The sequence below is a fragment of the Cheilinus undulatus genome, linkage group 10 (genome assembly GCF_018320785.1).
Source record: "Cheilinus undulatus linkage group 10, ASM1832078v1, whole genome shotgun sequence".
NCBI lineage: Eukaryota > Metazoa > Chordata > Actinopteri > Labriformes > Labridae > Cheilinus > Cheilinus undulatus.
Genome location: NC_054874.1, coordinates 1 through 15,000, shown reverse-complemented (window position 1 = coordinate 15,000; position 15,000 = coordinate 1). Strand labels below are relative to the sequence as shown.

Sequence of the window (15,000 nt, the reverse complement as noted above, 5' to 3'; positions counted from 1 at the left end):
TATGGATAGCGTGGTCGCTCCATCTCTGATTATGAACCATATTGATCTGCTGTAGTGATCAGGTATTGATGGTTCTGTGTGCAGGAGTGGGAGGTTCACGCTGCGGCGAGAACACAACAGTAAACTGATCGTCACCATGCCTTCAGGAGCGCAGACCCTCGGAAACACTGACGGTAAAACTGGATTTTATCTTCTGCTTCTAAAGACTGGATCCTCTAACCCTCCATCTCCAGGACCTCTGATAGCTTAGAAGCTACAGGACCAGGTCCTAACGGTCTCTGCTCTCCTTCTGTCTCCAGATGAACTGATGGCCGGGAAGAGAGTCTACCTGACCGCCAGCACTGCCAGAGAACACACCAACAATCTGTGGGAGAAAGAAGGTAGGTCATAGACAGCTGTGCTTCTGTAGGGACCTGGCACGCTTCTCTGGGCCTCATCCAGCTCACTGCAAACTGGGGGCCCAGGACCTGGTGGGCTGGACTAGACCTGGGTCATGGGCCTGGAGAGGCAGACAGAGGAGCTGCTGGAAGCAGGCGGTCTTGAGGTTTTATTATAGACACTCATCACTCAGCACCACCGGGATACTCGGGTTATTTTTATTATCTTATTACTGCTGAGGTTAAAAGGTCTGGTTTATCACAGCCTGACGTTACAGTGGGTCAGGGTTTGGAGAAACTCATTTGAACACTTATCTCCAGAATCTGGTCGAAAGCTCAGAGATGAAGCAGCAGACGTCTCTAACAGGGTGATGATGTCCAAAAGTTGAACCACAGAAGAGGGTCCCTCACAGCCGGAGGACGGTCTGACACGGAGGAACTCTCCTCGTGTCATCCTAGAGTTCATAGATCAGTCTGAGATTTGAAAGACAGACCTCTGACGGCTGAAAGGATAATGAATTTATTTAAGACTGGTTCTCTGTCCCGGGTCTGCAGGGTTCTTCCTGAAGTGTCTGTTCTCTGGCCTGGAGGAGGGGATGGTGTCTCAGGAGGGGGGCAGAGGTTTCTATCCAGACCTCTTCTTCCTGGAGCTGCTGGTGGTCCCACCGTCCAGGTAACCTTAAAACCAACGCCCTGATGTTTTACAGCTGTCTGCAGGCTCAGAGGGAGAACCAGAGCAGCTGACCTCAGAGTCTTTATATGAGCCATGTTTCTACAGCACACAGAGTTATCCAGGTTAACCGTGGAGCTCAGTACTTAGAGTTCAGTAACCAGCTCAGATCTGGGTGCAGAAATCATCTAAGGATGGTCCAGGTGTGATTTATGAAAGTGCATTTCCGGCCAATCACAGCGTAGACTGAGTACAGCAGCTGAAAAGGGTTAAATAAGGTGCTGAAATATCCACAGTTCAGCCGGCCTCACCGCCAGAGTTCATGACCTGGAGCTCTGTAATCCAGGAGAACCTCCCGCTCCTCCATCGTGGTTTCAGTCTCTGGCTTAGAGAGGGTGAGGTCTGACAGGATCCTGTCGTTCAGCTGTTTGATGGAGAACCAGGTCACTTTAGGGAGCGTTACTGAGGTCAGACAGGTGAATAAAGTCGGAGCTAGCGGGGAGACGTGACCGACACGCGGCTCAGAACTCATGTCAGCCACACGCACCAATCAGAAACCTCCTGTCTCTGCTAGGTACCGTCCAATCAATCGGCTCGGTGACCAGATGTTCACCAACGGTCAGACGGTCAACATGCAGGCCGTCATGAAGGACTGTGAGATCATCCGGAAACTTCTGGCTCTCATCGCTGGAGAGAAAACATCTCAGGAGGAGGTAAGAGGCGGAGCCGGGTCTGAACAGGCGTACCTTTAGAGTCACAGAGCACTGGACCGGTTTCTCTTTCCTTTTTCAGGCTCCAGAACAAACAGACCAGACCTTTCTGACCGGGATCCCCGGCCTCACGCTAACAGATAAACTCTACAACATCTGGATCCGCCTGCAGACCCACGTGAACATCGTCTTTGACAGCGAGATGGACAAAATGATGGCGGAGAAGTACCCAGGAATCAGACAGGTACCCTGGAGGCAGAGGATGACTGAGCGTTATTCAGTCATTACTGGGAGGAATTACTGGGAGGAGTTAATGTTAGTCTGATGAAAACTGGACTTTAAACACGCGTGTTAACATGTTAGACCGACACGCCTGGAGAATGTGGAGGGAGATCCATCCACTCCCCTCAGCTGGATCCAAACTGGACTCTTTGATCTGGTCTTTATTTATAGACCAGTACCAGACCGGGATCCAGGGGCCCAGTTCACCAGCTGGGCGTGGTTAAAGTCAGCCTAACGTAGAGCGGTCGTAGCTAAAAGGGTTAAAAACATAAAACCAGGGTAAAACTTTATCGGTGCACTTCCTGTTCACTCTACACGGGTTAAGACTCTTTGAACGTCTGCCTGCTCCATCCTTGGGGTCTTAGTTCCACCCGGGTCTGACTCAGAGTCTAAGTCCAGCTGATGAACAGGGTAGGACGGTCCTAACATCTAGCTCTCAGTCAGGTGTCGCATGACGCTCAGGTGTACGCCCAGCTTTTCCACCTCAACCCAGCTCCCTGTTTGAGGGCGTGTCTAGAGTTGATGACGTGGCGGTTTTAGCCTACAGCCATTAATACTGTACCTGCTGACAGTCACGGGGTTTCTCTGCGGGGTTAACGTTTCTGTACGACCTGACAGAAAGACGGGAGTTAAAGCCGAATGTCCCGGTCTGATCCGACGTCTTTATACCGTTTAACAGCGAGGCGTGAGGCGTTTCCTGCTGTCAGGATGTCAGAAACAGAGCTGAGACATATGAACCATGAAACTCCTGTTACACAGCTCCAAGATCTTTGCTCAGAAAACCATGAAATATTTTCTTGTGAGTCTATAAATAAAAATAGAAATGACAGCAGTGGGCCTCTTTGGGGGTCTGAGGGGGTCCCAGCTGAGATATAACAGGATCCTCACAGATAATGCAAAACCAGTGTGATGCACGCCACCTTGTGAGCATATCGCCACCTACTGTCAGGAGTCGGACATGCTTCTGTCAGTGCTTCTATGCTAGGATGATGGGGGTCGTATCCTAGTGGAGCTTCCTCTACTGTGCATGTAAACATACTGACTGATGAATCAGCTGACTTCTTCTCCCGTCTTCTTCCTCACAGATCTTGGAGAAGAAGGATGGATTGTTCCGGAAACACATGATGGGAAAAAGAGTGGACTACGCTGCTCGGTCTGTCATCTGCCCGGACATGTACATCGGGACGAACGAGATCGGAATCCCCATGGTACGCCGGACTCTGGTTCTGTTAAAGGGTTAGGGTTAAATTTAGGTTTAGGTTAAGTTTAGGTTAGGTTTAGGTTTAGGTTAAGTCTAGGTTGGTTTTAGGTTTAGGTCAAGTTTAGGCTGGTTTTAGGTCAGGTTAAGTTTAGGTTAGGTTAGTTTTAGGTTAGGTTAAGTTTAGGTTAGGTTAGGTTTAGGTTAAGTTTAGGTTAGTTTTAGGTTAGGTTGAGTTTAGGTTAGGTTAGGTTTAGGTTTAGGTTAGGTTAAATTTAGGTTAGTTTTAGGTTAGGTTGAGTTTATGTTAAGTTAGGTTAGGTTTAGGTTAAGTTTAGGTTAGTTTTAGGTTAGGTTAAGTTTAGGTTAGGTTAAATTTAGGTAAGTTTAGGTTAGGTTGAGTTTATGTTAGGTTAGGTTTAGGTTTAGGTTAAGTTTAGGTTAGGTTAAGTCTAGGTTAAGTGTAGCTCAGGGTAAAATAGTCCTTCTTCTAAGACAGGGGTGTCAAACTCAACCACAGCAGGGGCCAAATTCTGAATTAGTGTCTAACCTGAGGGCCTACCAGGGTCAACATTTCCCATAAACTGTCAACCTCATCTTCATCGGTGCTAAATTAAAGGGAAAAACTTAACATTGGTTATAAATTATTTAAGTTAAAATCATGATTTTTAACAGTTAAAGTGCTAAATAAAAATTCCACATCATGAGTTTAAAAGGTTCAATTGATGAGATGACAAAAATAAAATTTTGAATTGAAAAGGTCAATATTTGGGATTAAAAGTTAAAATTTGGAGTTGAAAAGGTCTAATTATGAGAAAAGATCTAAATCATGAGTTAAGAAGGTAAAAATATGAGATAATATTAAACAGCAAGAGTTTTACCGGTCAAAATATAGGATAAAACTCTGATTCATGACCTTTTAATGTCAAAATATGAGATAAAATTGGAAATACGGAGTTATAAAGGTCCAAAGATGAGATAAAAATGTGTGATTTTTAATCAAAAAGGTTAATATTTGGGATTAAATTTCAAAGTTAGGAGTTGAAAATGTCAACATGTAAGATAAAACTCAAATTTGTGAGTTTATAACATCAAAATATGACTTGAAAATTAAAATCCTGAATCTAAACGGTCAAAATATGAGATCGAAGTGAAAATCAGGATTTTAAAAGGTCAAATACGATATAAAAGGTCAAAACCAAAACTTCATCATAATTGTGAGAAGCAAATTAGAAAATATGAAATGAAAACACAAAATTCTTTTCCCACGTTTTGTCAGATTATTTTAACGCTTTCTAATTCTTATGACTTAAAAGGTCTATTTTCAATCATCAAGGTTAAGTTTACAGTGTTATACTAGAGGAAACGTGCAAACCTCATACTGGTGGGCCAGTAAGAATAAAAATATGATCTGGTGGGCCGGGTATATAACTGCCGCGGCCAGATTTGGACCCTGGGCCTTGAGTTTGACACCCCTGTTCTTAGAGGATTGGTTAGAAAAGGCTCAGGTTGGTAGTCTAGCTCTGTTTGTTCTCTCTGTTCTGGCTACTGTTCCTAACATTGATGAATTTGGACAACATCAATGTGTAAGCCAATCACTGAGGTGTCTGTAACCATGAATATCTTAAAGAAAAGGATAAAACTATACATGTGTTTAAGAGTGCATCCAACAATGATAAAATGAAGCACAAATTTAGATTTTTTTCCTTTTTTTATGTAAATATAAACCATAGAATTAGGAGAAAGTGCTGGTAGTCACAGAGACTCTTAACATCCTTTTAAAAATTGTTAGAAACATTTGAGTCAACACAGTAATGGTGGTACACAGCATCTGCAGTTCCTACATTTCACCACTAGATGGCAGGCTGTACTAACGAGTGGAAATGGACCAGACCCATGAGGAGGAAGAAGGAGAAGAAGCTACCAGGGGCTCCCAACCTCAACTCTGCTGTTGGACACCCAATAGATTTAAAGAAAAATCAGTTTATTCTCTTTAAATAACAACAAACCGGCTGGACAGCATTTGATCCTGATTTATTAGGTTTTAACTGCTAATGTTGCAGTGATTCAGTTTTGAACCTTTGATCATGTGTTAATTCTGCTTCCCAGTTCCAGTAAATACAGTGTTGTAAATTATTAACTTATTTATCAGTTTTTTAACCTGTTATTTATTCCACCTCCAGCCTTTAAACATGCAGTATGAACAATTGTTGCTTTAAAATCATTCACGTTTATTACATTTGAACTCAGTGCATGAAGTTTTCCTCACAGTCAAGTCTTCATCTGGAGGTTTAGACCTTACAGGGTCTGGATTAGGTTCCATGGTTCAGCCCCAGTGTAAACCAGGGTTAGGTTTAGGTTAAGTTTAGGTTAGGTTAAGTTAGGGTTAGGTTCCATGGTTCAGCCCCAGTGTTAACCAGGGTTAGGTTTAGGTTAAGTTTAGGTTAGGTTAAGTTAGGGTTAGGTTCCATGGTTCAGCCCCAGTGTTAACCAGGGTTAGGTTTAGGTTAAGTTTAGGTTAGGTTAAGTTAGGGTTAGGTTCCATGGTTCAGCCCCAGTGTTAACCAGGGTTAGGTTTAAGTTAAGTTTAGGTTAGGTTAAGTTAGGGTTAGGTTCAGGTTCCATGGTTCAGCCCCAGTGTAAACCAGGGTTAGGTTTAGGTTAAGTTTAGGTTAGGTTAAGTTAGGGTTAGGGTTAGGTTCCATGGTTCAGCCCCAGTGTAAACCAGGGTTAGGTTTAGGTTAAGTTTAGGTTAGGTTAAGTTAGGGTTAGGTTCCATGGTTCAGCCCCAGTGTAAACCAGGGTTAGGTTTAGGTTAAGTTTAGGTTAGGTTAAGTTAGGGTTAGGTTCCATGGTTCAGCCCCAGTGTTAACCAGGGTTAGGTTTAAGTTAAGTTTAGGTTAGGATAAGTTAGGGTTAGGTTCAGGTTCCATGGTTCAGCCCCAGTTTAAACAAGGGTTAGGTTTAAGTTAAGTTTAGGTTAGGATAAGTTAGGGTTAGGCTCAGGTTCCATGGTTCAGCCCCAGTGTAAACCAGGGTTAGGTTAAAGTTAAGTTTAGGTTAGGTTAAGTTAGGGTTAGGTTCAGGTTCCATGGTTCAGCCTCAGTGTAAACCAGGGTTAGGTTTAGGTTAGGTTTAAGTTTGGTTAAGTTAGGGTTAGGTTCCATAGTTCAGCCCCAGTGTAAACCAGGGTTAGGTTTAAGTTAAGTTTAGGTTAGGTTTAGGTTAGGGTTAGGTTCAGGTTCCATGGTTCAACCCCAGTGTAAACCAGGGTTCGGTTTAAGTTAAGTTTAGGTTAGGTTAAGTTAGGGTTAGGTTCAGGTTCCATGGTTCAGCCTCAGTGTAAACCAGGGTTAGGTTTAGGTTAGGTTTAAGTTAGGTTAAGTTCGGTTTAGGTTCCATAGTTCAGCCCCAGTGTGAACCAGGGTTAGGTTTAAGTTAAGTTTAGGTTAGGTTAAGTTAGGGTTAGGTTTAGGTTCCATGCTTCAGCCCCAGTGTAAACCAGGGTTCGGTTTAAGTTAAGTTTAGGTTAGGTTAAGTTAGGGTTAGGTTCAGGTTCCATGGTTCAGCCTCAGTGTGAACCAGGGTTAGGTTTAGGTTAGGTTTAAGTTAGGTTAAGTTCGGTTTAGGTTCCATAGTTCAGCCCCAGTGTAAACCAGGGTTAGGTTTAGGTTAAGTTTAGGTTAGATTAAGTTAGGTTTAGGTTCCATAGTTCAGCCCCAGTATAAACCAGGGTTAGGTTTAAGTTAAGTTTAGGTTAGGTTAAGTTAGGGTTAGGTTCAGGTTCCATGGTTCAGCCTCAGTGTGAACCAGGGTTAGGTTTAGGTTAGGTTTAAGTTTGGTTAAGTTAGGTTTAGGTTCCATAGCTCAGCCCCAGTGTAAACCAGGGTTAGGTTAAGGTTAAGTTTGGGTTAGATTAAGTTAGGTTTAGGTTCCATAGTTCAGCCCCAGTGTAAACCAGGGTTAGGTTTAGGTTAGGTTTAAGTTAGATTAAGTTAGGTTTAGGTTCCATAGTTCAGCCCCAGTGTGAACCAGGGTTAGGTTTAGGTTAGGTTTAGGTTAGATTAAGTTCGGTTTAGGTTCCATGGTTCAGCCCCAGTGTAAACCAGGGTTAGGTTTAAGTTAAGTTTAGGTTAGGTTTAGGTTAGGGTTAGGTTCAGGTTCCATGGTTCAGCCCCAGTGTAAACCAGGGTTAGGTTTAGGTTAGGTTTAAGTTAGATTAAGTTAGGTTTAGGTTCCATAGTTCAGCCCCAGTGTGAACCAGGGTAAGGTTTAGGTTAGGTTTAGGTTAGATTAAGTTCGGTTTAGGTTCCATGGTTCAGCCCCAGTGTAAACCAGGGTTAGGTTTAAGTTAAGTTTAGGTTAGGTTTAGGTTAGGGTTAGGTTCAGGTTCCATGGTTCAACCCCAGTGTAAACCAGGGTTCGGTTTAAGTTAAGTTTAGGTTAGGTTAAGTTAGGGTTAGGTTCAGGTTCCATGGTTCAGCCTCAGTGTAAACCAGGGTTAGGTTTAGGTTAGGTTTAAGTTAGGTTAGGTTCGGTTTAGGTTCCATAGTTCAGCCCCAGTGTAAACCAGGGTTAGGTTTAGGTTAAGTTTAGGTTAGATTAAGTTCGGTTTAGGTTCCATAGTTCAGCCCCAGTGTAAACCAGGGTTAGGTTTAAGTTAAGTTTAGGTTAGGTTAAGTTAGGGTTAGGTTCAGGTTCCATGGTTCAGCCTCAGTGTAAACCAGGGTTAGGTTTAGGTTAGGTTTAAGTTAGGTTAAGTTAGGTTTAGGTTCCATAGTTCAGCCCCAGTGTGAACCAGGGTTAGGTTTAAGTTAAGTTTAGGTTAGGTTAAGTTAGGGTTAGGTTCAGGTTCCATGGTTCAGCCCCAGTGTAAACCAGGGTTAGGTTTAAGTTAAGTTTAGGTTAGGTTAAGTTAGGGTTAGGTTCAGGTTCCATGTTTCAGCCTCAGTGTGAACCAGGGTTAGGTTTAGGTTAGGTTTAAGTTAGGTTAAGTTAGGTTTAGGTTCCATAGTTCAGCCCCAGTGTAAACCAGGGTTAGGTTTAAGTTAAGTTTAGGTTAGGTTAAGTTAGGGTTAGGTTCAGGTTCCATGGTTCAGCCCCAGTGTAAACCAGGGTTAGGTTTAAGTTAAGTTTAGGTTAGGTTAAGTTAGGGTTAGGTTCAGGTTTCATGTTTCAGCCTCAGTGTGAACCAGGGTTAGGTTTAGGTTAGGTTTAAGTTAGGTTAAGTTCGGTTTAGGTTCCATAGTTCAGCCCCAGTGTAAACCAGGGTTAGGTTTAGGTTAAGTTTAGGTTAGATTAAGTTAGGTTTAGGTTCCATAGTTCAGCCCCAGTGTAAACCAGGGTTAGGTTTAAGTTAAGTTTAGGTTAGGTTAAGTTAGGTTTAGGTTCAGGTTCCATGGTTCAGCAGTAAACCAGCCCTCCTTCTTCTTCTCCTGTCGGCTCAGGTGTTTGCCACCAAGCTCACCTACCCTCAGCCCGTCACGCCCTGGAACGCGAAGGAGCTCCGGCAGGCCGTCATTAACGGGCCAAACGTCCATCCCGGAGCTTCCATGGTGATCAACGAGGACGGCAGGAAGACCATCCTGTCAGCCAGCAGTCTGGCACAGAGGGAGGCCGTAGCTAAGCAGCTGCTGACCCCCAGTCCTGGTCCTCAGAAGATGCCCATGAAGATTGTGAGTCAGGTGGTTTTAGAGGGCTCTTTCAGACTGCAGTGTTGATGCTCACCCGTCACACCTGTCCTCCTCTCTGTCCAGGTGAACCGTCACATAAAGAACGGAGACGTTCTGCTGTTAAACAGACAGCCGACCCTGCACAGACCCTCCATCCAGGCCCACTGTGCCCGGATCCTCCCAGGAGAGAAGGTAAGGCTCCTCTGATTGGTTGAAATCATGGATTCAATTCACAGGAAGTAGCTTTGGCCTGACCTGGGTTTGTCGTCCCAGGTTCTACGGCTCCACTACGCCAACTGTAAGGCGTACAACGCCGACTTTGACGGAGACGAAATGAACGCACACTTCCCTCAGAGCGAGCTGGGCCGAGCGGAGGCCTACACCCTAGTCAGCACCGACCAGCAGTACCTGGTCCCTAAGGTGAGCAGAGCACATGCTGGGGGGGTCTAATGACCCAGACTCCCACTGGTCCATCAATCGTCCAATCAGATCAATCGTATGTCCAAACATTAGGCTACAACGCCATCTTTAAGGTTTAGGAACTCCTCCTGGACCAACCAGGAGGGGGAGGATGATGAAGAGGGGGAGTAGGAGGAGAAGGATGAAGAGGAGGAAGAGGAGGAGGATGGAGAGGATGATGAAGAGGGGGAGTAGGAGGAGGAGGATGAAGAGGAGGAGGAGGATGGGGAGGATGATGAAGAGGGGGAGTAGGAGGAGAAGGATGAAGAGGAGGAGGAGGAGGAGGATGGAGAGGATGATGAAGAGGGGGAGTAGGAGGAGAAGGATGAAGAGGAGGAGGAGGAGGAGGAGGTTGAGGTTTATTGGCTGATGATGAAGATCCCTCAGAGGGCCTCCCCTCAAACAGACTCTGATGACTCAGGTGTTTTTATGTCTGCAGGATGGGAAACCTTTAGCGGGGCTGATCCAGGACCACATGGTCTCAGGAACACGGATGACCATACGAGGCTGTTTCTTCACCAGAGACCAGTACATGGAGCTGGTCTACCGAGGACTGACCGACAAACCGGGGCGGGTCCGACTGCTGCCTCCGGCCATCTTCAAACCTCAGCCGCTGTGGACCGGGAAGCAGGTCACTGATTGGCTGATCTCTTTAGGGGGGAAGCAGGTCACTGATTGGCTGATCTCTTTAGGGGGAAAGGAGGTCACTGATTGGCTGATCTCTTTAGGGGGGAAGCAGGTCACTGATTGGCTGATCTCTTTAGGGGGGAAGCAGGTCACTGATTGGCTGATCTCTTTAGGGGGGAAGCAGGACACTGATTGGCTGATCTCTTTAGGGGGCCCTCAGATAGACATTAGCTCTGTTCAGTATGACACTGGACAACTGACAGAGTCCTGCTTTCTCCTACTACACCAGAATAAACCAGATAATCCAGATTAAACCAGATAAACCAGATTTAGATTAAACTGGATTAAACCAGATTAAACCAGATTAATCCAGATTAAACCAGATAGATAAACTAGATTAAACCAGATAAACCAGATTCAGATTAAACCAGATTAACCAGATAAACCAGATAATTAAGATAAACTAGATTAATCCGGATTAAAGGCGTCACCTGTGTAAACGGTTCTGTGTCGGGGTTTCCTGCAGGTCGTCTCCACGCTGCTGCTGAACGTGATCCCACAGGACGCCGTGCCTCTAAACCTGGTTGGTAAATCCAAGATCCCCGGTAAAGCCTGGATCCAGGCCCCTCCCCGAGTGGCTCCAGGATACAGACCTGACAGCATGTGTGACTCACAGGTACAACCACAAGGGGGCGGTCTGTTAGAGCAGGGGTTCTCAAACTTACCTTACAGGGCAGAAAACTTTCCAAGGACCCCCACTCAGCCCTCACACTGATCAAACATTTAACTGCCTTTTTTATCCTGAGATGCTGTCAGACCTAAATACAAGCTCCTCTCCAGCTGAGTGTAGCTTTTTTGTCCTTAAACTCTGCATGCTTTGTTATTAGATGGTGCTTTAGCTTGGTGGCTTCATGGCTTCACAGTAACAAACAGCACATTTTGGTCTTCTGCTGCTGTTCTCAGTAAAACCAGACTGGAGATGGCTGTCACCAGATTTTCTTAGTTTTACTGGTTTGGGCCGAGCATCACTTGATGAAGTGGGCACGCTTAAATATTTATCCGTTATTGCTAGCTGGACCTGCACACCAAATGCATCTTGAGAAAAGCGACTGATGTGTGCTGAGTGATAGATTTATGTGATATGTCACAATCATATCTGAGTTTCTATTGGCCCAAAGTTGACTCATGTGGGAATGGTCGGTTTTCTGTGGTTGTTTATGGCGCTGTGGTCCCTAGAAGTATTTGTTTGATTTTTAATGAAATGGCATTACTTTAATAATTAATTTGAAATTATTTCGCAGACCCCCAAGCAGTGGTTCGCAGACCCGCCAGGGGTCCCCAGACTCCAGTTGAAGAGCCACTGTGTTCAAATGGCCGCAGCGTTTACATCTAAAGGCTGATCATAAAATCGCATGGATGACCCGTTTCATCCTTCATGGTCGACGTTTTAGTCACCCCGGTAAAATATGGAATTATGTCTGTGAGGACCAGGAACGTTTATGACGCACTTAGACCCCCTTAAGTACAGGAGCCACCGCCGCCGCCGCCACGCCCACAGCCTTTAACTGGTGAACAATACCTGAACTATTCACCTGCAGCATCTCTCCTTCCTGTGCTCCAGCGATGAGGCAGGTTTAGAGAACGCTGAGGACTAGTCCATTCAAATACGACCCCTGAAATACGCTGTTTTCACCAGAAAACCACAAGATGACACATAGCCACAAATGTTGGTTAAACCTCCTGCAGGGCGAAGCTTTGAAATGTTGTAGGGGGTGCCACTGAGTCAATAAGCCGCACCCACCCACTAAAACCATTTAATTTATCCCTGGATGCTACTAAATGTTTATGTGCCAAGTTCCAAAGTGTCATGGTTCTACGAGAGTCCCAGATATGAGACCCAGAAATTTCTACTTCCTGTTTCATGGCAAACAAATGTTACCATGGTAACGCCTTTTTATGCGGACCGTTGACCATAAAATATGTTTAAAGTCTTGGAGTATGTCTGGATAATTTCAGCTTGATTCACCCAACCACATAGAAACTGTAGAAACCAAGAGTCACTTCCTGTTTCCAGGGGGTGGCGCTGCACCACTGATCAAGATTTCACATCTGAAGGTGGTCAGGTCTGGTCTGTTGCCAAGGACAGGAAGTTCTTACTGATAACGATGTGAACGAGATGTGACTGTTCAAACATCTCACTCCTATCAGGATATTTGACCCCATCTTTATTTAATAATAATAATAATAATAATAATACATTTTATTAATCCACTAATATTTGACCCTGATGATGTAGTTTGTTGTTTAACCGTCCTCTCTGGTCGTGGTCAGGTGGTGATCCGGGATGGCGAGCTGTTGGTGGGCGTCCTGGATAAGGCTCACTACGGCTCCTCGGCCTACGGTCTGGTTCACTGCTGCTATGAGCTCTACGGAGGAGAGACCAGCGGGAAACTGCTCAGCTGTCTGGCTCGACTCTTCACCGCCTACCTGCAGCTCTACCGAGGTTTTACTCTGGGTACGACCCTCAGGATCTGACGCCATCTTTGATTGTTCAAATCTCACTTCGTCTAAAACCTTCTGCTTTATTCAAAGGTGTTGAGGATATTTTAGTCCGACCAGGAGCCAACAGACAGAGGAGGAAGATCATCCAGGAGTCTCTGAAGATCGGCACTAAAGTAAGTCTGAGTCTGCTGTGGTCTAGTGGTCTGTTCTGACTGATGCTGAGTCCAGGTTGTGGGGTGTCTTTGGCGTGTCGTTATTCAGATCAGCCTACATGAGCATCTATCGCTCCTGACCCGTTTAACTGTCTGGATGTCTAACCCTAACCCTAGCTGTGTAAATCTGGCTCTGGTGGTCTGATTGTCTCCTAAAGTTCTACATTTCTGCCTTTAGCTGAAACTCTAGCTCCTCCTCCGAGTTAAACCTCTAAATTCTGTTAATCAAAGACCATCCCCCCATAGAAAGCTGTTTAAAGGCCGTCCTCTCTCTCAGGCCCTGCAGGTGGCCTTCAACCTGCCCCCCAATGTGGACCAAGCTGAGGCCCGGAGCCGCTGGCAGGACGCCCACCTGAACCCAGACCAGAGAGACTTCAGCATGGCCGACCACAAGTTTAAGGAAGTGGCCAACCAAGTCAACAACGACATCAACAAGGTGGGGGGGGGGGGGGTCTCTAAGTTCTTTATGTTGTCCTTTTCTAGAGACTGTAGTCCTAGATCCAGAGTCTTGTAGTCTAACTATCCTAATGGTGGATCATCAGTGTGGACTTAGACTCTCTGATAAATCCATCCTGTAGGTCCTGGATCCTCAGACGGTCCGGTCCAGCAGTCTCTCTGAGTTCTGTCCCTCTACACAGAAACCCTGACGGTTCTAATGAGTCGCTCTTTTATCTGTAGGTGTGCATGCCCATCGGACTCCACACGTCTTTCCCCAACAACAACCTGCAGCTGATGGTCCAATCAGGAGCCAAGGGGTCTACGGTCAACACCATGCAGGTACCACACCTTCACTGCAGGGTGGTTAGTGGGTTTGAGGTACTCTTTCCTCCCAGTCATGAAGAAGATCTGAACTGAAGGGTTTCTACAGGATGCTCAGCCTCTTTACGGACTGTCCCTTTAAGAGCAGTGGGGGCTCAGTGTGTATCTGAGGGGTCCGTCATGGTCCCGGGGGTCTGTGAGGTTAAAAACCATCTACGTGCAGGAACTGGAAGCAGAGACCAGCTGATCATCACTGAGTCTGTGAGGATTTAAAGATGACTAAAATAAAAGTCTGATTAACTCTGATTAATCTCTGATAATCAGAGCTTTGATCATTTTAATCTGATTAATCTTATGATTGATTTATTCTTCTGCTGTTCATTTATTTCCTCTAAGACCCAAAAAGGTTCACATTGGAATCTCTGATCTACCTTTCAAAATTAAAGCAGGTCTGGATGAAAACAGGAAGTGGGTTGGCCTTAGTGTAAGACAGGAGAAAAACACTAAATGTTAGTGAATCAAACCCCCTAACCCATCCTTTCACAGCTCTAGTTTTTGCAGGACCTCCATCCACCTTTCTAGAACCTGAACAAACTTTAGACCACAGCCCAGCACAAACCGGGTCCTCTCTTTGTTGCAGATTTCCTGTCTGCTGGGTCAGATCGAGTTGGAGGGCCGCAGGCCTCCACTAATGCCTTCTGGGAAATCCTTGCCATGCTTCCAGCCGTACGACCCTTCACCCGGGGCGGGGGGTTTCGTCTCAGGACGGTTCCTCACAGGAATCAAACCACAGGTACGCTAAGATAACGTAGCTTTACTCAGGAAATGTGAAATCAGTTAGACTGTTGGAAACAAAGCTTCGTCTGAGTGGAGCGAGAGAGACTCAGAAAACCAGACCCTGGTCTACAGCTAAAAACCGGCTCAGATAGAGAGTCCTGTCTTCATCCCCCTACAGGGAAATCTGCAGCGTTCCAGCAGCAGAGAGGACAGCAGCTCACACTGACACTGGGTTATTAACTCTTAAACACTCTAAGCTCCCACATCCACACTGATTCACACCTGCTTCTATAATAAACTTTACTATTACTAATAAAGGTTATATCAGCGCTGTGTTTACAGCCTCTGTCTCATATTAAAACTACACAACAGTTCACTGCAGCTCCACAAATCCAGGAATTATTCCCTCTGACTGCACAGACATGATTCTGCTGCTGGTTCTGGTAGTTTGTATTAGTTATACTACTAATAATATATACACTAGTTTATATTTACAGAGAATGGAGATAATACAGGAACACCCTTAGCTCTGCAGTGTCTAGGGAACATCTAACCACGGTGTGGGGTCTGGATTATTCTCAGTTTAGCGGGCATGAACACTGATCAGGTCTTGGTGATCAGGTCATGTTTGTCTACTCCTGGTTTTGTTGTCTCGTTGGTTAAAATTCATAAAACTGATCATGGGTCGGTCTTCTCTGGTTTCTGTCTTCAGGAGTTTTTCTTCCACTGCATGGCGGGCAGAGAGGGATTGGTGG

General features: G+C 45.3%; 1 protein-coding gene across 1 annotated transcript in view; it reads left to right on the top strand.

Annotated features, from left to right (window-relative positions):
- polr1a (RNA polymerase I subunit A) overlaps nt 1-14,996 on the top strand; it is a gene marked incomplete at its 3' end in the record, with an annotated part of 28,093 nt that extends 13,097 nt beyond the window's left edge. Inside the window, exons 7-23 of the mRNA XM_041797392.1 lie at nt 85-173; nt 300-380; nt 933-1,050; nt 1,622-1,760; nt 1,840-2,001; nt 3,125-3,247; nt 8,685-8,912; nt 8,994-9,101; nt 9,183-9,329; nt 9,808-9,999; nt 10,522-10,671; nt 12,327-12,510; nt 12,588-12,670; nt 12,987-13,145; nt 13,388-13,486; nt 14,109-14,261; nt 14,958-14,996. Coding sequence (XP_041653326.1) covers nt 85-173; nt 300-380; nt 933-1,050; nt 1,622-1,760; nt 1,840-2,001; nt 3,125-3,247; nt 8,685-8,912; nt 8,994-9,101; nt 9,183-9,329; nt 9,808-9,999; nt 10,522-10,671; nt 12,327-12,510; nt 12,588-12,670; nt 12,987-13,145; nt 13,388-13,486; nt 14,109-14,261; nt 14,958-14,996 — 2,254 coding nt within the window. The remainder of the gene's footprint in view (nt 1-84; nt 174-299; nt 381-932; nt 1,051-1,621; nt 1,761-1,839; nt 2,002-3,124; nt 3,248-8,684; nt 8,913-8,993; nt 9,102-9,182; nt 9,330-9,807; nt 10,000-10,521; nt 10,672-12,326; nt 12,511-12,587; nt 12,671-12,986; nt 13,146-13,387; nt 13,487-14,108; nt 14,262-14,957) is intronic.
- Between the last annotated feature and the right edge of the window lie 4 nt (nt 14,997-15,000).